This window comes from Primulina huaijiensis, chromosome 4, assembly GCF_012295235.1.
Source record: "Primulina huaijiensis isolate GDHJ02 chromosome 4, ASM1229523v2, whole genome shotgun sequence".
Lineage (NCBI taxonomy): Eukaryota > Viridiplantae > Streptophyta > Magnoliopsida > Lamiales > Gesneriaceae > Primulina > Primulina huaijiensis.
The window spans coordinates 23,059,319-23,081,128 of record NC_133309.1 but is presented as its reverse complement, the minus strand read 5'-3'; the positions used below and the strand labels follow the sequence as shown (position 1 = coordinate 23,081,128).

Here is a 21,810-nt window from a genome sequence, read left to right as displayed (position 1 = left end):
TTAATAATTATTTTCAACATAATTTATATACAATACATAAAAATATGGATTACAAAATATAAATATATATTATATGTATTATTTTAGACACACAAGGTGTATGCGAAAATATTAGTTTGAGACGATCACCTTATTCAAGTGTTCGAAAAAAATTTGTATAATGTAAATTGGTTTAGTTGAATAATACCACCTCGACTCAACGATCAAATTTATTAATTTTTCTCATACCAATATGGAATAAATTCAATTATTATATTTAAATTATTTTCAGCATATAAGATAAACATTTTTGAAAGCACAAAATAATCAATCAATTTAATTTAATTATATAAATAAAGAGAAATCCATCCTTCACTTTCAGACAATGTATCATGTGAACTTACTTGCGGTACACCTTGACTTGTGCACACAAAATACTCCATAAATTTGGACAACGATTGACAACTTAGCCTCCAACACATGTTTTGTATAAAAAATAACGAAATATAAAAAGACGCGAATCCCATTTTTCGAACACAAAACTCTAGCGACACCGTCTCAACGTGTCAATTTGATAAGACATATATTCTATTAGAGTTATTTATAAAAAAATATTATTTTTTTATGTCAAAAATATAAATTTTTATTGTAAATATAAAAAAGTTTATCTGTCTCACAAATAAAGATCCATGAGACTTTCTCGAGACCTACATACTACATCAAACTAGTCTCTTGGAGACCCTTAAAAAGATAAGAGAGAATCAATTTACTTTGTGAGGTTTCTTTGTCTTCAACTCCAGACGATTGACAGTTCATTTAGTGGTCCGTCAATCTTTTTTCTTATATTTATTAGATTTTAATTTTTAAAGCATTTAAATTTAATTATTTGATCTTTAATGTCGGTGGTTTAAGACTATATATTTGTTTATTTATGATTATAGAATATATATAGCAATTACTTTTTTGTATTAGATAAACCACCGAACTAATAAGATAACTTACAAATCATATCAGTCGTCTAAATCATATACACAAATTCTATGAGATATTTTTATATTTGTGACCAAGGTTATATGTCAAATTATGTATATATATTTGATATGTTGTCCACCAACCGTGCTCACCTCATACTACATGTGCATACACTTTTACTAAGTGAACAATATATCAATACTATATATATGAGATTTGATCTCTTGAACACCCACTGTAAACACGGGTACAATTGTATATCCTTATCGAATCTGGTTCATATTGAAGTGTCAAGAGGCAGTGAAATAAATATGTTGTGTCATGCCATTCATTGTTGTGATAATATCAATAATATAAATAGGTATCATATTATATTATAATATAAATGCGTGAATAAATAATTTAAATGATGGGTATATTTCTCTAGACACTGTCTAAGTTGGTAAAATAAATGAGCATTTGATCAATAGACAGATCATAGATTTCCCGTACCAACACTCTTTTAGCGAGCATTTTGGGATATGATTTTATTAATTGATGTTTTTAATATTTTAATACAAAGTGTATGATGCTTATTTATCATAAATATAACTTGTAGTTTTAAAATAATTTTAATCATTAAACTAATCTTAAATCTTGAAAATAAAAATGTGCATTTAATTGAAATTAAGGGAAGGATGAAATTGACTTTTTAAATAGACATGTACCATTTAATTGTCCGTGTACTAATTTGACAACTTACTAATGATTATGATTTAACCAAAAAAAATGTTACCTGAATTAGATAGACTCATGTGAATAGCTCAACTTCTTCGATTAGGCTACCACCCTAGTTTAACTGAGGATGGAATTAGCTGCGTAAAGCTCCTCGTTACACAAGTCATGTCACCGCATTCGTTCAGTCTGATCACCAAAGCAGCGATGATGAAGGCCGACACGATTGACCGGAATTGGAGTCTCACGAGGGATTTAGCAGTTTTGTGGCTGCATATTCAACTGAGCACATGTGACTGAGTCGCCCGTACCTGAGCTCGAGGAAACTATCCAACTATTGACCGAGAAAAACAAGTTCCAGAGGCATCTTCCATTNTCCATACCTGAGCTCGAGGAAACTATCCAATTATTGACCGAGAAAAACAAGTTCCAGAGGCATCTTCCATTCATATCGATTTTTGTTTTTCTACTGCTAGAATGTTGGATCCGAATGCGTAGTTGTCGCTTTTGCGAACTCAAACAAGAAACATAGCAAATCGTCACTCGCACCATGAACAACGTAAGAGACGTCGATGAGTGCTCGACGTAAACCCGAGAGCATCCCTTGAATAATGAGAAATCTCTTCTATTTAGTGAGTTGAAGAGGCATGCAGGTCTGGGCCTCAAACCTAGCGAGCTTAAGTAAACACAAAGCCCAATTCTAGTTATTTGATTACATATATAAAATTGGGTCACAATTATGAAAGAGCCTATTAATAAAATTCTAAATCTTATTGATTTTCCAAAATATGATAGCAAAATGAAATATTTTACGAAATTTATTATATACATACAACATATAATATTTATTATTATATTCATATTTACAATAATAAATAAATTTTTTATGAAAAATCTAAATATGATATCCGTCTCAAAATATCGTGATATCGTCTGATAAAAAAAATTTTAAAAAAAAAGTGTATGGCCACGTGTTGAAAATTAATAGAAAGACCAATATTCTACAATTTCCTTAAAGTCAAACTTTGCACATCAATTCTGTACGTGTCCAAAGCATATTACTTTTAAAATTTTCGATCCAAGAAAATGATGCCACCTATTTCCAATTCTCTGCCACAGATTCGCAGTTTCTATTATTTAAATCGTGCCCGATCAGGTTCATCTTCACTCAACTCGGCGAAGTTAAGTTTCTTGAATCAGTTTCGAAATTAACTTAATATCCAGTAGCCATCGTATTCTGATCGGAGTTATCTTCCATGGATTCTTCAAAGGTACTGATACGAAATATTTATTAGCAATGAATTTTGGTCTAATACTTCATTAATGAGCCAATAGCTCTTACTTATGATTATATGCAGGAAAGTGGAAAGGCAAATGATGAAGGTGGTGAGGAGATAAAAGTGGGGACGGTGGATTATCGCACTCCGGCGGGCCGTCAGGAGGACCCTGAGGAGAAGACGGTGGAGGTAACCCATGTGATACACGAGGGTGAGAAGCCCGGAGTGGTGGCGGGTGCGGCCGGAAAAGTTGCAGGAGCAGTGCATTCAGCGAAAGAAGCCGTCTCCGGGGATAAGAAGAAAGAGTGAATCTCATGTCTGCTGCTTTTCGGTCCAAACTTTTGTATTTTCTTCTTTTTAAAAAAAAAAAAATAAAAATTAAAAAAAAAAAGGTATTTGGGTTTTTATTTAATTATGGTTAATTTCAACTATAATCAACAAACTTTTCAATTACGAGAAGGTGATTCCGCGGATTTTATTGGCGGAATTTTATTCTTGTAAAATTACCAACATGCCACTTTGCTGACCAAATAAAAGCACAATCTCCTATTATTAACTATCATGCAAGTGACATTCCATTTAAACCAGCATCATGAATCCCAACCGGCAGTAATTATTTTGAATTTGGATTTATGTTTTAGACAAATTTATGTGAGACGGTCTCACGGATCGTATTTTGTTCTACGGATTTCTTATTTGGGTTCGGTTATTTCGGAAATTCGGTTTTTCAATTAAAAAAAAATTCGGTTATATCGGATAATTCAGTTCGGTTAGGGTTTTCAAAATTTTGAAATTGATTAATCGAATTAATCGATATAATAAATATTATTATTTAATAAAAAAAAATTTCAAATTTATATATATATATATATATAATTTTTAATTTTAAAAACAACTCTAATCCTAATCAACCCTTAATTTTAAAATCAACTCTAATAATTTTAATTCGGTTCCATTTTCATCTGTTATGAAAATTAATTCGATTGGTTCGGTTATGATTAAATATTTCGATTCGGTTCAGTTATGGTTAATTCGGTTCGGTTATCGAATGCTCGCTGCTAATTGAAAGTGATTACCCTGGATAAAATCTTTAAAAGTTGTATATATAAAACTGGATAATTTTTTTTCTCCGAGTTAGTTTTGAGATTGAGTCACGTTGATTGAATAAAATCTTTGAATATAAACTTGGACGATTTTTTTTCTTTGAGTTAGTTTTTGGGATTGAATTAAGTTCAAATCTCAATCTTAAGCTGAAATGGAAAATCTAGTTCGAAGGAAGCCAACTTGCTTCATTCACCAATGACAGATACAAGTTGCAAATACACTAACTCACAACAAAATTCAATAAAAACTAAAAAAACAAATGTTCCACACGAGCTATTTATATATCTATTGCATATGAACCATTTAAACAACATTGCACGAACCAAAAGTACCATTCTGTGTTCTCTCGCGATGCCTATGTAGGAAGGAACTAATGATTCAAGCTTTGACGATGAACTCGTCGTCTTTCCGGGGGCAAACCATCAGACAGACGGGAAATATTTGTTGAGATTGAAGGGGAGGGAATAGAATTCCTCGCTTCTTGTGTCTGCCTTGAAGGTTCGGAACTTATCCCACCAATGTTTGCCTCTATCTTTCCTTACTTGGCTATCTGGCTTGTGCAGAGTGGAGTCCAAAAAGTACGCCAGTATACCGGCCACGAAAGCTTCTGATGAGAAGGGGACGCTGACTATGTCATTGAACTGCCAAGAACCAAGGAAGAAAAGTGAGATTTACGTGCACCAAATGCTGGTATGAGCAAAACTCGGTTACTTTTTTCTCAGAGATCTAAGTATTTGTGTCTGTGCCTTACCCATCTGCCACTGGTGTTGACAGGACTAAATCCTTTAATAGCTGTATACTCGTTGAAATATTGGGGGATGGACAAGCCAAGAAAAATCGAAAATCCCAGTATGAATTTGTTCCGGAAACTGTTCAGTTGGCAGAATTGAAGGAAACTTAAGCCACCCGCACCTGTGTATTCACAAATGTACAGAAATATCAGGTAAATCGAAATATTTGACTATCCTCAGGAGCTTTCATCAGATTGTAAACACATACCAACATAAGCAAAGAAGATACAATACAGGGCACCCACAATAGGTGTTGGAATTGAAGCAAAGACAGCTCCGAATTTCCCTGCAGACACATTTTGCTCATTATAGCAAATTTTGCTTTCAAAAGAATGAAAGTTTATGAGATTGACTTATGTATGAAGGGAAAGTTTTACCGAGAACAGAAAAGAAAAGCATGAATCCAGCAGATATCTGCACCACTCTTCGACTACCAACACGTGTCAGTGCTAACAGGCCAGCATTCTCACTGAGGGGAAGCAAAGAAAGACAATGTCTCATGGTCTGAAAAATTTCTTTGTAACCATGAAGCAATTTGAGTGGCAATCTTACATAGATACTGAAGATCCATTAGCAGTTCCAAACACTCCTGATAATAAAATCGCAACACCCTACATACAATTGGAGGTCAAAAGAGAAATCAGGTTCTTCCACCTCTTTTCAAGGAAGTTATTGAGATCATCTGATCTTTTTGACAGGTGAGATTGATGTTAAGATGCATGGTTTACCTGCCAGCCTACTCCACGGCTGAGAATAGATGGTGGCAACGGGGTTGCACTGGCATATCTGGACACAGCAATAAAGCCACCAGTTGACTGCATTTTACCATTAACAACATGTTTAAGTAAAAGCAAGTTAACAACCAGTAGAGCCTGTGAACGAAAATATCTGTCTCCATGTACTCAAGACAATAAAGAAGGGAGAATATTGAAGAAAAGTGAAAAATAAGACCTCTACAAGAGCAACAAACGCAGCCATCATCATAGCAAAGGCTTCACCAGCATCAAATGAAGGTGCTCCCCATTGAAAGGGATATGGAACTCGAATCCTGCACATGCAAACCAACGATAATTCTATTCCCATATGCAAGTACCATCAGGTATTCTTCACAGATGAATTTTATAGCAATAGTTTCTTCATAACCACATGATTATATGAAACGAGTAGAGTGTAAAAACAGTGAAAAAAAATGTTACTATCAACAAGAAGAAACCTGAGCTTACCAAGGAGCGGCATCAATAAGTCCAGCACGATCAGTTCTGCAACTTACTTGGGTCTTTGGTGGCCTCCCATTGTATGCACCACCCACAGTAAGTAGGTGAGCATAAATCCACACAATTACCACAGAGAACAACACGGCAAATCTGTCAAAGATATGCTTTCCTGGACGTATGAGATGAACCAAGTACTACAGAAACCAGAATTACAAGTGTATCAAAACTTCTCCCAATGGATAAATAATGCAATATTAGTAAAATCAATTATCTGATTATACTTTTATCTAAAAGTATGAGCTTTGTAGAGGAAGACCATATGTGGATTGTTCTCATAGACTATTAACAAGAATTTTTGTCAAATATAGGTTTAATTTTTACCTGAGAGAAAAGAACCAATAGAATGAGCTGCGGCAACCCAATTTCAATACATTTGGCAACCTATTAACACACGGCGAAGGTCAAATACACTGGTTTATCATAACCAAAGGTAATATTCAAGTTAGAATTGGCCATACCCCGGGAAAACCAAACTCATAGAGGCCAAAACCAACTAGAGAAACCAAAGGAACAACTGAGATTGGACTCAGAAATCTGCACCATTGTTAAACAAGTTGGATGGGTAATAACTGATGTATGGGAGAGGTAAAGTATTGTAAGAGGAAATGCCACGTGCTAATCCTCAAAATTGTTTGCTAAGGGTGATGGATATGCAAAGTTGAATCAATATCATGGATGACACAATTATTTGAAATGTATCTTAAATAATTTTTGTGTGGGCCAAACAGCAAAACTCAATGACTCTACATACATATCAAGTATGTAATTTAAACCAACCTTGCAACATTTCGCCAAAGCCCACTGAAACCTAGAACTATCTGAATGGTCGAGGCAACAATATATGCACCCTGGGTCGCCCGCATTATTTTCTTGAACTTCTGCACAGCCATTTACAGTGAAACATGTATTAGGGGAAAACAGAGTACAAAACATTGCTGTAAATCACTTGATGCTTGTGAAGTTATTTAATGTTCGAACAGAAAAGTAAAACAGAAACGAGATCAGATCACCAACCGAAGCAGGGTCAGAATCACTCCATCTACCAGATAGAATAATTGAAATTGTGGGAGCAACAAAGGTGTATGACCCTCCAATCACAGCAGGTAATCTGGTTCCAAACCATGTTTGCAACAGTGTGTTCAGACCAGCAACGAAAAGCAGAGTCTGAATAACTTTTGCTTTCTCCTCCTGAAGAGAGGCAAGTGAATTAAGATAGATCAAAATCGAATACATTAGAATTTCAGATAGGGAACTGTGTAAAAGTACTCTATGGCCTCACATTTCCTCCTCCCATTTGAGGAACCAGGGCAGTGGGTATGATGACTGTTGTGCCAAGCATAACAAGATAATGTTGGAACCCAAGAAGGATGGCCTCCGCTGCAAAATGATAACAGCATTCTGTCAAAAAATTAAGGCCCACGCCTCTCTATACTTTTATGCATGCAAAAATTTCATTTTCAATATCTAAAAAGTAGTTATAATAATTATATAACATTTCGAAGCTAAATGGTCGAAGTAAATGGTCCAAAATAATTCTTAAGGTCATGGAAAAAGAAGTCTTTGTGTCATCATTAAACCATGCAGGAAGATAATACTGTATTTAGCTCTTAGATCAAATTACCTGTCAAAACATTTAGGGGTCATCTTGAAGAATACTGAATGGCATATGTTCAAGCATCAGTTTACCGAAAGTGAATAGAAGTACATTTTGATTGCAGAATATACCATTATTTCGCAGAGAAACAAGAAGAGCAAGATAATATAGAATAATCTAAAAAGAGTAGGACAAACTGAACAGTCGCCACAAATTAGAACACAACAGATACTAAGTGACAAGACAAGAATATACAACAAGTATAAAATGAAAAAGAAAACAACTAGCTTTATCCTAATATTCTTTTTAACAATTTCCACCACGCTCTATCATCTTGCCCCTTACAACCACAAATTCATTGGTCCCGAATGCCTTAAGCCGTGGTCTGACATTAGATGTGAGAGTCCCCTAAGTTACCATTGCTAAAAATGGGATACTATACATGCTCTTAGTATTTCAACCAAATTACTTAAATTTTCCTTTCAGATCCGATGTGTGGAGAAGAGTATCAAATAATTGGCAACATGAACAGGAATAAAAAAAGATCCAAGTACTCCCACCAGCTAAAAGTGAAACTATGGTTCAAGGAATCAGAAACCACTTTATACCAACTCTGAAAGCTCAAAATACAAGAATATACTGGAAAAAGAAGAAACAGTATAAAAAACACTGACGCCATGGAGGAGGGCTGGTGATGCAATAAGCAACATTAGGAAGCTGATCTTTGGGTATGTGTGGTGCTGGCTCATCTGCTTTTGGTGCTGCAGCTCCACCTCCTGCCATTTCTTATAAAACAATGTATCTCCTTTTACCTTTTATATCTGTAAAATAATACAGGAAAAACAGTTTTCAAGACTCATCATCATAATACCGATTCAGAAAATGCAAAGCTCCGCAAACCTATAACCACCCTGGTAAACAAACTCTCAAGAAAAAAATTGAAAATACAGCAGAAACATAAACAAAAATGCAACTTTATTAGCACCCAAGAAAGATAGATTCAAGAAAAAAATTGCTCAGAAGAACACGAAATAAGAGCAGTACATTTAATGCGTGGGTTTCAACTATACAACGCAACTTTTCTTGTAACCATAAATACAAGTTAAGGCCACAGTGACAGCCGACAGGGGAAGGAGAAAAGCCAGCAGAATGAAACGGTCTCTTGTGGTTGTGTGTGTGTGACTGTGTGTTCTTAATAAATGTAATAATTCCAACAAAATAAGAGTAAATAAGAGAAGTCCATAAAAGAAAAGGGAAGAACGAAGATACCTAATTGTGAAATGTGGAAGCTTTTCAAGAAGCAAAAATAAAGAAAGGATGGAAAAGTGAACTCAAGTCAGTAAAATCAAAAGACCCCACCTCAAGAAAAAGTTTCTTTATCCAGCATTAAAAGGAGCAAGAGAGAGAGAGAAGAAAATGGGAGGAAAAAGGAGAGAACTTTACAAAAAGTTGGCAATGGCAATGTGTGAATTCTATCACAAAGGCAAGAAAAAGAAACCTGGATAAACAGCAAGCAAAAAAGCGTGAAAGATGAAAAAGATACAAAAATGGCTCAATTTTTGTACAGTTGAACTTGAACCCCTTTCTCTGTTTCTTGAATTGCTCCAGCCTCCACTCTAGAAAATGTAGAGGAAAGAGTCAAAGAGACACGGACTGAAGGAAAATGGGAATCTTCAGGCTTCAATAAGTATATTTTGATGGTATCCAACGATAAAATTTATAGCGATAACAATGGTATTAAAACTATACTTTAACGCTTTATTTAATGTTTTTGCTACTAAAAAATAATTATGCATGAGTTTAATTTTTACATATTTTATTAATAATAATAATACATTAAAATATGTATAATATTAAGACCATAAAATTTTATTAATTTAGATAAATATTAATTAATCGATAAATTAATAATTTATTATTTCAAAGAGTTTTTATTTGGAAAACATAAATCAAATTATATAAAGAGTCATTGTGTTACATCAATGTGTACATCACATTCTTTGAAATAATATAAATAAAAATTTATTGTACATGTATATTTATAAAAATAAGTAAATTATATTTATTATTTTATTAATTCAATAATATACATTGTATTGATTAATCAAATATTTAACAAAAATATAAATAAATTGCATAAAAAACAAAAAATAATATAATAATATTTTACTAAAATTTCTTAATTTTATAGAATTGTTAATTTATAATATTGAAGGGACCATAGTTTTATACATAAGTCGTCTGAAAAATTATTTTCTTATTAATTTCTCGAAATTGTCAGTTTCCCCAAGTCGAGACCGAAAAAATATTAATTTATAAATATTTTACTGCAATAATAATAATAATAATAATAATAATAATAATAATAATAATAATAATAATAATAATAATAGCTCTTTATATTAAAGCAACAACTTATAATTGACGACTAGCATGTTTATTTTATTTGTATTGCTTGCATTTCACTTTATGTTGTCAAAAATCAACTTCATTTTTATTTAAAATTCGAACACAAGAAACATTAAGTCAAAACTTCTCGAGATAACAAGTAAGAGAACAGGTCTCACTGATTTATATCCTAGAGATACGTCGACTCGCTCCATAATTAGAAAGAAAATAATATTTTAACATAAAAAATAATGTTTTTGACGGGATGAATAGGGTCGGATCGAGTCGAATAGAAGATACATCTCACAAACTAGAAAGTTTTTTTTGTAAATACAATTATATGTTTCAAAGCATATGATAATATAACAATACCATAGTTAACAAATTCAAATGACAACGTAAATACACACTCGATCATCTCTAGCCTACCGAGGCAAGAAATACAAGCGTCGATATTTTTTTACATCGGACATATCAACAATCGCATTTTCTTTACGATATCATGAAAAAATCGAATCCGAAAATCCAAAAGATGTCGAGAATCGAATCCGAAAATCCAAAAGATGTCGAGGATCATAGACCGAATGTGATTCAATTCTCAAGTGTTATTATCTGGATCGATTACTAAAATGCATGGGAGGAATTGGACTTTGGGATACCAAACAAATAAATCGGTTACAACTTTCATCACCATAATCCACTTTATTTAATTCGCATTGATTGTGAAATTTTCTTTTGAAATTATATAAAAAAATTAATAAAATGTAAGTTATATTTTTTTAAATATCGCTAGCTATTTAAAGATTTTGTATTGTATGTGTCCTTATTTCCCATGTTTGATTTTTCGTACACAAGTGGAAAATTGGTAGCTCAATGGCTTTGAAGCGTATAGACCGGATTTGCCCACAAACTGTCTGATTCACTGATCGATACATCTAGTTAAGATATGAACTATCTGATTTACCGATAGGTGAACAAAAACGAAACTACAATTAGATAAATTCAATGCTGAAGCTTGAAGAATTTGAGCTGAAATTATGTTGGACCGAGCGCTTGTCGCTTTACCAAAAGTTATAGCTAGTGGTAATGGTGCGATTCAAATCTTTTAAACCGCACAGCAGCTCAAGCACCACGGTTCGATCGCTCTACCAAGCAGAGACAATTATTGCACCCAACAATCTCTCTCCCAATAATTGATCTCCTTGCAATCAATGAGAATCGAACCCGTAACCTTGGCTCTGATACCAATTGTTGGAACGAGCGCTTGCCGCTTTACCAAAAGCTATAGATAGTGGTAATGGTGCAACTCAAATCTTTTAAACCGCACAGCAGCTCAAGCATCACGGTTCGATCGCTCTACCAAGCAGGGACAATTATTGCACCCAACAAATTTTGTAGAATATCGACTCAGATTCCACGATTACATTTTGGACACTTAAACTCTAGAGCTAGTTGAGACCTTCACGAATCCGCAATGTTTCGGTGATTTTCGGGGATTGGTAGTCTAAAAAACTACCATAGGCAACATGTAACATATTGTCGACGAATACAATAGAAAATTATGTTATTAGTCTAAGTATGTTGTAAATTTGTTTTTAAGAATTTTTATAAATGGGCTTTAATTCATTTATCCTTAGTTTGAAAATAAATATTACTTTTTTAAAAATAAAAAATAAAATGATTGTACTTTGAAAGGGAGGGGCCAGGCTTTGGTCTATTAGGGTTTAGGCAACAATGGTAATAATTTTGGTAGTTGAATGCACTTTTCATCCTTATCCCAACAACAACTCTAATTCAATGTCATGGTTTTATGCTACTTACCCATCTATTAAGACATAACATAAAAATTTGTCTTAGACGATTGTACGGGTTAGTTTTACAAAACATATATTCTATTTGATTTATTCATGAAAAATATTATTTTTTATGAAAAAAAATTTGTTTTTTACTATAAATATGAACAGAGTTGACTCATCTCACGGATAAATATCTGTAAGACTGTTTCACAGGAGACATATTTTTTAAATAATTATATTTTTTTCGGTGTGTTATGTAAAGATGACTCGTTTTATGATCGACATATTTTGCTTCAAGTTGTGAGGGATTCGTTTCGCTGATCAAAATCTTGGGTTCGAGTTTTATGAATAAAAACGAACTTCCCTCGAGATTTATTCAATTTCATAATTTTAGTCCAATGTGTATATTATGAATTGTAAGGCCTCTACAATTATTGATCAAAATTAAGTCTAAATTAAGATTATATATATTTAATTTACATTGGTTGACTCTATATCTATTGTGAATTTGATGACCAAGCTAGCACAAATATACTAAAAACAATATAAAAAGTGTTACAAAGATGTAACAGCACGAAGCCAAATGGGTGATATATATTCGTTGGCATTCCCCATTAAAAAAATACAAAAACTTTTTTAAGAAAGTCTTACGAGTCGATTTTGTGAGACGGATATCTTATTCGAGTCATCCATAAAAAAATTTATTTTTCATGTCAAAAACATTGTTTTGTATCGTAAAAATGGTAGGATTGACCTGTTTTACGGGAAAAAAATATGTGAGATCGTCTTACAATAGACCTACTAAAAAATTATAAAATTTGGTGATATTCTTTTTTTTTTCCTTTTTCTGTATTAGTATTTTATTTTATTTTCTTAATCTCAACATTTGTGATTCATTTAATTCATCAAATACAAATCAAAACATCATTTTGAACAAACATTATCTCTAAATTAAGATTTAGACAACATTTGGAATAATTTAAAATGAGCTCTATATTAAATGTGTTAAAAAATTTTTTGAAAATTTTAGTATTTTTTGGCCAGGAGAAAGAAAGAAATAAGAGGAAATGAATTTGAGGATAATTTGGAATTCGAGAATAACAATTGAAGTTTTTTTGTTTTATTTTAAATGAAACTTGTAAGATTCCAGTAACTTGATTTAAATATATCAGATTTTTTTTTTAAAAAAAAAGTTGACATTCATCTTATAAATATTATAAAGAAAAAATGTCAATTTCAGTACGGGATGTATACGGGCGTGACAATTTTAGCTCTAGTCGAGGTAGGAAAAAATACCGAATTTTCGATATACCGAGATTACCGTACCGAAAAAATACCGAATTTACCGAAATTTCGGTATACCAAAGATTTCGGTACCGTACGATAACAATACCAAATTTTTCGGCATTATAACTGTATGCAATTTGAAAGTTTCGGTATATAACGAAATATCGAAAAAATATACAAAATTTTAAATATATAATATTTTAAAACAATAAATTTATAAAAAAAATTTATAATGTAAGGTTTTTTTCGATATAAAACGGTATATATCGATACCGTACCGAAATCTCGGTATACCGTACAATTTCGATATAATCAGTATGCTAGTTTTATATACCGAAATTTTCGGTACGATATATGTATGAATTTTCTTATACCGTAATTTTCAATACGGTATACGATATAAGATTTTCGGTGTGATACGGTACTGTATACTACTTTCGACTCTCACTTTTAATCTTTTTCAGTGTAATCCTATAAACAAATTGTTAATATCATTGTTAAATTTTTTTAATTATCGTTTACAAAATTGTTTATCAGTAATAGACTGCGATCTAATTACTTTAAGTAATTATTGATACATTAATATTTTTTTAAAGGGGACGTGAGTGTTTTTAGGTAGTTTTATAAATTTTTATATAAAACAGTTTTCTTTGCATTTATTAAAATTCTTTAAAGAAATTATATTCTAAATATTTTTTCTGAATTAAATTTACATTAAAAAAATTAGTAAATTAATTAAAAATAAAAAATGGCATGAAATGACAAATTCGTAATATGAAAATGGCTTAAACAAAATTTAGTTTTCTAAAGGGGTGTTTCCCTTTATACATATATAGTAATAGACGCGGTTAAATAATTACTCGTGACTAGTATGTGTGTTTTACCACATAATTATAAAAATTTAACTATGATATTAGCTAAATACGAGACATATAAGTCATACAAGTAAAAAGATCTATTCGTTGATAAAAACAAAAACAAAAAACGTGAACGTTGATTGGATTGATGATAAAATAGAATCATAGGTCGCAAACAGTGATTCGATTGATGAAATTTGATATGATATCGATGAGATTAATATTCAAATATTTCTTCTTAGAACATATCGATTTGACCCCATAAACAGGACCATATTAAATAATTAAAATCGATCGCTACAAAGTAGTTATATAACTATAACTGATTTAACGAAATATACTGAACTAAAAATGTCATATTCTATACATATATGACTAAAAATGTACCTCTTATCTATTATAAATGACTAATGAGTTGAAACAAATTGATTCTTAATTTTTTTTTTAAAATTCCACTCATTTTAGATAATGTTTCAATAATGCCAACTTGTGTATAAGTTATGAATATAACCATGCTTTTCTTCATTGTGGATGACAGCATTATGTGACACAATTATTATTTAGAAAAAAGCCATTGAGTAATAATTAATTAACTTCCATAAATTTGTGGGAGATTAATGGGGCTACCTAGATTTTGTCCTCTTTTAATTCTCCTTTTACTTTTTTGAACTCTTAGTTATTTGTTTGTATGTGTGTGTGTATATACATACTCCATTAACTGAAAAAGACTTTAACTTTTTCCATGACATGTGATATTTTATTACACAAAAACTCATGTAAGATCGTTTTACAAGTAAATTTTGTAAAATGTGTCTCCGACTCTACCAAACTAATGAAAAGTGTTAATTTTTATAGAAGAATTATTATTTTTCATTGTATGTATGGATCGGGTCGATCCGTTTTACGAGATACCTACTCATTGTATTATTACTTTGTTATGATTCTTGAAGAGTTAGTAAAAAATATACATATTTATTGTCACCCTAAATACTAGATCACCATAATGTCAAAGATGTTAAACTTTATAATTATCTGATAACGATATTTCTTTCTTTTTTTTTTTGAAAAAATGATAAAAAAAATATGTTTGAGTTATTATACGATTTAAAAAACCGAATTGTAGCTATAAGTACTTTGGTTGAAGCACATATATTCTATTGTTCAATTGTTATTTATGGTAAAATCAAAGTGGCATGTGAAGCAATAATTGTTTCGGACAATGAAAGTGTACTGTTTAAACTATTATGTTACATAAATTGTCGTCGTTATTTATAGTTTTTGATAAAATGATAAGACGTTATATCGTCGTCGATGTTTTTTTACGATTATTATTTAAGGAAAAGTGGCGAGTATATGATTTACAATATAGGACATGTGTGATGTGTGTACATAAATGTATATCAGTCGAAAATGATTATCATAGCATCACATTATCATGTTGGATGAGTGGGAGATGGTGATGTATAGAGATAGGACTTCAAATTTTAGAATATTTTTTTTTGACAAATTATATAAATTTTGATGAAAATATAAAAAAAATAAACAGAATTTGATTTTAAATATCTCAACATTATGTATATAATTTAAAGATTCATGTATCCAAACTCAGATATTGGCATAGAACCGAACGTTCGTCGTTTTACCAAAAATTATAATGTACAACTCGAATATTTTAAACTGTATAACAACTCAAACATCATGATTCGATCGATCTTATGATAGAAAATTTATGGCAACCCAATAGGTGGCTTAAAAAATGTTTTAAGAATTGATATTTTAAAAATATTTTAAATTGTCGAACAACTCAAACATCATAATTCGTTCAATCTCTTAATATGAAAATTATGGCAGCTCAATAGTCGCCTTAAAATATGTTTTAAAAATTGGTAGTTTTTTTTTTTTAAAAAGAAACTTGAAATTAATTATATTTTGTCATTTATTTCAAGATTCAAACGTACATATGTACCGAGGTTAAAGGGAAGGAATTAAAAAATAGGCAAAATGACAGAGACGTATCACAGGGGTTTTCCATATCCAAAGGGACCATTCTCCCAATAATAATTTTTAATATACAAAATATGTTTAATAACATATATTTGATTATATGAGACGGTCTCACGGATCATATTTTGTAAAACAGATCTCTTATTTGGGTCATCCATACAAAATATTACTTTTTATGCTAAGAGTATTACTTTTTATTGTGAATATCGATAGGGTTGACCCGTTTCACATATAAAGATTCGTGATACCGTCTCACAAGAGAACTACTCCATATATTTAATGTAGTGAAAATTGCATTTATTTTTATATGTTTTTATCTTCACAATTTTAGTTATTTATTTATCAAATTTCAGTTTTAGTTCTTTTTATTTTTAATATTTTCAGAGATAACGTTGACATGTGTAATGTCAAAATCACAAAACAAATATATATCACAAAATTTGTCATTTTATATGTAATATAATATAAAACAATATCTATTATTCTACATAAAATAATTAGGACTACTGAGAAATTAAATTTTGAGGCTTGAATTCTGGATTTTTTTTATGACGTGAGAATATGCAATCATTATTATTCGATGTATATTGAGTAAACCTCCAGACTAACGTAATAATCTAAAAATCATAGTAGCCAGTTCTCAATGTGACATGCTCGTTCGAGAAGCTGCTGATGGAAGGAATTGGACTCCTGAACACTTACCAAACATCACATATTCCACCAACTCAAACACCCCGTAAGAGAAAAAAATATTAAATTCAAATTGTACATTTTCATTCTACTCTTCTTTATCACAAGAATTACTTGAACAAAAAACTCATGTGAGACGATCTCATAAATCAAAATTTTTTATACATATATTTTATTTGAGTTATCTATAAAAAAATATCATTTTTATGTCAAAACTATTACTTTTCGTTCTAAATATAAACAAAACTTACTCATCTCACGAATAAAGATACATGAAATTGTCTTGTTAAAACCATTTTTTCCATCCATAAATACAAGTCGTTGTACATAATCTAATATTCGGTAGCTTTTAATTCACTTGACATTAACTTAAAATTAATATATTATATTTATTTTTAAAAAAATCATGTCAAATAAAAAAAATTCAAAATATGAAATAAATATTTCACACGAAACTTACCTCCCGTATTTATTATAGTGATAATTATAGTCTTCTACGAGGCTAAAGTCTAAATAGATTTTGACTCTTTAACATTTGATATTAATCGATTCGATGTTTGAAATCGACGTATATACGTTGAAATGAATTTGAAACGAGATATCGAGTTTGAATGTTCGACAATTAATTATAACAAATTTTCTCCCAACAACAAAAATTAGAATTTTTAATGGATAAAAAGTAGCTAACTCATAAAATAAAAATATGTATCAAAATATTTAAATAACGAGAGAAAAATATATGTTTTTTAAACAAAATATTTCGAATAAAAATCGACTTAGCAACCATGAAATTTGATTGATGATTCGTAGCCAAAGATGATGGATCCATATGAAAATGAATTTTTTTTATTATATTTAAAAAAAATAGAGCCGATTTTGGTGGCAAGAACGTAATTTAAGCCGGAAAATGATCAATATTTTTTAAAATTAAATTAATTAATATATGGCAAAAACTTGTGTGAGACGATCTCATGTGTCGTATTTTGTGAGATAAATCTCTTAGTCATCCATGAAAAAGTATTACTTTTATGCTAATAGTATTACTTTTTATTGTGAATATCGGTAAGGTTGACCCGTCTCACAAATAGAAATTCGTGAGACCGTCTCACAAAAGACATACTCTTGATATATTCATTAATTAATGGAACATTTGCTTTATGGAAATCTCACTTTTTTCTCAAAAAATTAATTAAACATATAAATAAATCAATTCCCATTGTAAACTTTGAAAAGATTGAATCTTAAAAAATAAAAAATAAAAATCTTTTTCACCTTTTAATAAACTTCTAAAAGATTGGGTCTTTTTTCGAGAAAGAGTGGGATGTGAGTAATGTCACATCCTTTTCCTTCTTCAAGTTATTACTAAAATATTTTAGGAATATTAAAGTTTGGTACTAAACTTAGAATTTGATTTGGATTGTTCAAATAATTTTGTTTTTGTATATTCTAATATAATGTATATTAGTTTATGTTGAATCGAATGTTTGTCACTTAAACAAATATTACAGTCGTTGCATTTTAATAATCTCTCAATAATTGTACTACTTGTAATCCATGATAATTGAACGTATGACTTTAATTGTAAGATCGAGTGTTTGTCGTTTTATGAAAAATTACAGTTGATGTTAATGATCACAGCTCAAATATCTCAAACTGTAAAACAACTTTAAGCGACACATTTCAATTGTTCTAGACACTCGGGACAATTATCGTACCACAAGGGTTTACTTAAAATAACTGTCCACGAGTTTATTTTGTGACACAAATCTCCTATACGACTTGATCTATTAAAATTATTATTTTTGTTTAAAAAATATTATATTTCATTATGGATATGAATCAAGTCATACCCGTCTCACGGATATAGTTATCTGAAACAGTCTCATATAAGACCTATTTTTTAAAAAATATCTTATTATTGTTCGAAAATACTTATTATTCGTTAAATAGATCGACCCGACCAATTAATAATTCGAAAATTCTGTTTTCAAAACAATAGAGATGTAAGATTTGGGCGGAGGATAGTAGTACAATGGGTTGTGGAAATTGGGCCAAAACAAAATATTGGGCCTCTGTTTGGTATTTTGTTTGGAATTTGATGGGCTAATCAGCCCAACAAAAATGTACATTTACACTTACGTGACTAGTTCAGTCGGATTTGGAAGAATTCAAAATCACAAATATATTTTCGGAACGAATTTTGGGTTTAAATACAATTTGTTTGACTCGAAAAAATCTTATTGAAATTGGTTCGAATGTCCTATTTGAGTAAAATATTTGAGTTATATAATTATTATTGATTATAAAAATTCGATAAAGTGACAAACACTTGATTCCACGTATAAATTATGAACATTCTTTTTGTAGTTTTTTTACCTTTTGTACTAATTTAATACCTTTTCGCCAGAGCGATAATGGTGAGGAATATAAAATATTAGAGTGAGATCTCTACACATAGTTAAAACTGAGTTGACTGAGCTTTTTCCATATGAAGAGTAGGTCTTTTATGATATCGTCTCACATGTCTATATTCATGAGATGAGTCGATCCGATCGTATCTTCCATGCAAAATTATACTTCTTACATAAAAATTAATATTTTTTAATTAGTTGAGTCGGGTTGAAAATCTTCTCATAAAAGTTATTGAATTCTACTAAATAGAACCATGTTTATAAATAGTAACCGGATCAAAAGCATTTTTTTTACTTTCTCGATTATACGTTTTTTTTTTTCAAATAAATTGATTATATAATGTGTATATTATATGTGTTTTCTGTTTGTTTGTGCCCAAAATAGTTGGTAAATCCATGTTAACATGTTCATGTCCATACATTTAGATTAATACTCCCTTTGCAAACATGATTGCAAAAAATAAAAAAAAAATCCCAACTATTATGGTGTGATGAAGAAATCCGGACACAAGAAAAACTTCACGTTGTATTTGGACTGATGAATTTGAATATAAAATTTCAAAGTCATAATAACATGTCAATTAGTTTATTTGAGTAAATCTACTTGCCAATTTATTTCGAATCCCCAATAATTATTTTTTTAGTCATTATAGGCATAGTTTGGTACACTTGATAATTAAATGATTAATAACTTATCATCCTTCATCTCATGTTTGGTTCATTTTTTAATAGCCCATAAAAATTGGATGGGCCCGTGATAATGGTGGTTCACTATGGAGAAGACATCCCTCTAATGTGTAGGGATATCTACATGATAAATAATAAATTCTATGAAATGACATTATTGCCCCCATTTCTCAAGCATTGAGATTTAAATTAGTTTTAGACATTCTTTCGAAAAAAAATGCTATTGATATTGTGTTAGGACATACATAATTTATATAATTTTAAAAATATATTTTTGTTATTAAAATTTAAAACTAAATAGTTAGTATTAAAATGAATCTATACTATTTACTAAACTTGAGATATTTCGAAATTTCGCCAATATTTTATTTTAAAATATCCATAATCAAATTATAAACTCATGAAACAATAAAAAATATTAAAACGTAAAATATAAATAAAATAAATATATACAAAAGTTAAAAACGAACTAGCGTATTTGACACATCAAATTAAAAATTTTAAATATATAAGATTATTTGATAAAGAATTTATTTATAATTGTTTTATGACAATAAAACATATATATACATACACGCATATATATATCGTAATTTAAGAATTGAGATATGCAAGTGCATGATCTCGATAACAATGAAAAATAAAGTTTTTATAATAAGGTTAATTTTGTAATTACAATATAATATATAAATTTAATCACTCTTATTAAAATCATACCAAACATTAAATATAATATCCTATATCTTATTTATCCTTAACTTATCCTTATATTATATATCACATATTTATCCTATCATGTGTACAAAACTATGCGATAATGTATTTCAAATCAATTTCAACATAAACTCATTTTAAACCTCAAATATTTTGTCAAATCCAAAGCTTTCGACCCAAAATACAACCTCAAAATAACTCGTTACGGAAATGCAAGATCAAATAATAAATGAATGAATGCAAGAGCCATCGAAATCAAATCATATCATGTTCTTGTCTCGTTGTATGATTATCATTGATTACTACATTGTTTTCTAACACGAGTAAGAAAAACATCACTTGATTTTCACGTGTCAACTACACGATAGAAACATAACACACAAATTCATATTATCCATCAAGAAAATGCAAGACTTACAACTAAATTAATGAAAAAACCAAAAAAACTTCAAATACTCCATATGTCATATTCTAGTTTTGTCATATATTGAAATGTCCATTTTACATAATAATATAACAAAAAAAAAACTCATGTGAGACGGTCTCACAGGTCAATCTTGTGAAACAGATATTTATATGGGTCATTCACGAAAAAATATTACTTTTATTTCAAATATATTACTTTTTATTGTAAATATGGACATGATTGATCCGTCTCACGAATAAAGACCCATGCGACCGTCTTATGAAAGACATACTCATAATGTAATCAATGTAACATGTGTTATTATACATTTTCTAATACGATCTTCAAAATAACAATGGATTTTGTTGTCTATTTCTTAACGAGATAAGAATCCAACATAAAATGTCTCACATGGAAATACAAGACCAATAAATCAGTGAATGATGCAAGGGTCGATACAAATCTAAATAAGTTAAAGTTCTGCATGAAAATCGAGTCAAAATATCAATTGTAGTTGAATTATTTCGACGTTCGAATATTTCGTAAGCTCGAGTCATGAATTACCAACTATCAATAGATTTGTCAAGATGTTTAATAAGTGGAACATTTTCTACAACAATTAGAAAGTTTCAAAATTTATTAATGACATAATTATGAAATAATTTTCAAATTTATGATGGACTTTGATATTAGGTTCGAAGGTCACAGCTGACCCGCAGGGGAATGAAGAGACTCAATGGATTAGAAGAAGACGTGGAGGCACATTTTGGTGCCTCTCCGGGTAACTTTATCATCGTCTGCCCGATCTGCCCGATCTGCCCGGGCTGCCCGCCTTCTCTATTTTTACTTAAATTAATTTCTGTCC

At 30.4% G+C, this 21,810-nt stretch overlaps 2 protein-coding genes across 2 annotated transcripts; one reads left to right on the top strand and one right to left on the bottom strand.

The window, feature by feature from the left end:
- Window positions 1–2,707: 2,707 nt before the first annotated feature.
- On the top strand, window positions 2,708–3,354 carry LOC140974775 (uncharacterized). The gene is made up of 2 exons (XM_073438259.1): window positions 2,708–2,936; window positions 3,024–3,354. Exons 1-2 carry the CDS (start codon window positions 2,922–2,924, stop codon window positions 3,249–3,251), a joined length of 243 nt encoding a protein of 80 aa, XP_073294360.1. The 5' UTR covers window positions 2,708–2,921; the 3' UTR covers window positions 3,252–3,354.
- Window positions 3,355–4,207: 853 nt separating this feature from the next.
- LOC140975507 (nucleobase-ascorbate transporter 6) lies at window positions 4,208–8,959 on the bottom strand. Its single transcript, XM_073439242.1, has 14 exons — window positions 8,380–8,959; window positions 7,391–7,488; window positions 7,126–7,299; window positions 6,889–6,989; window positions 6,570–6,645; window positions 6,433–6,492; window positions 6,061–6,245; window positions 5,789–5,885; window positions 5,566–5,652; window positions 5,390–5,448; window positions 5,215–5,306; window positions 5,046–5,123; window positions 4,798–4,958; window positions 4,208–4,687 (listed from the first exon to the last, which is right to left on the bottom strand). Exons 1-14 carry the CDS (start codon window positions 8,486–8,488, stop codon window positions 4,469–4,471), a joined length of 1,596 nt encoding a protein of 531 aa, XP_073295343.1. The 5' UTR covers window positions 8,489–8,959; the 3' UTR covers window positions 4,208–4,468.
- Window positions 8,960–21,810: the final 12,851 nt, after the last annotated feature.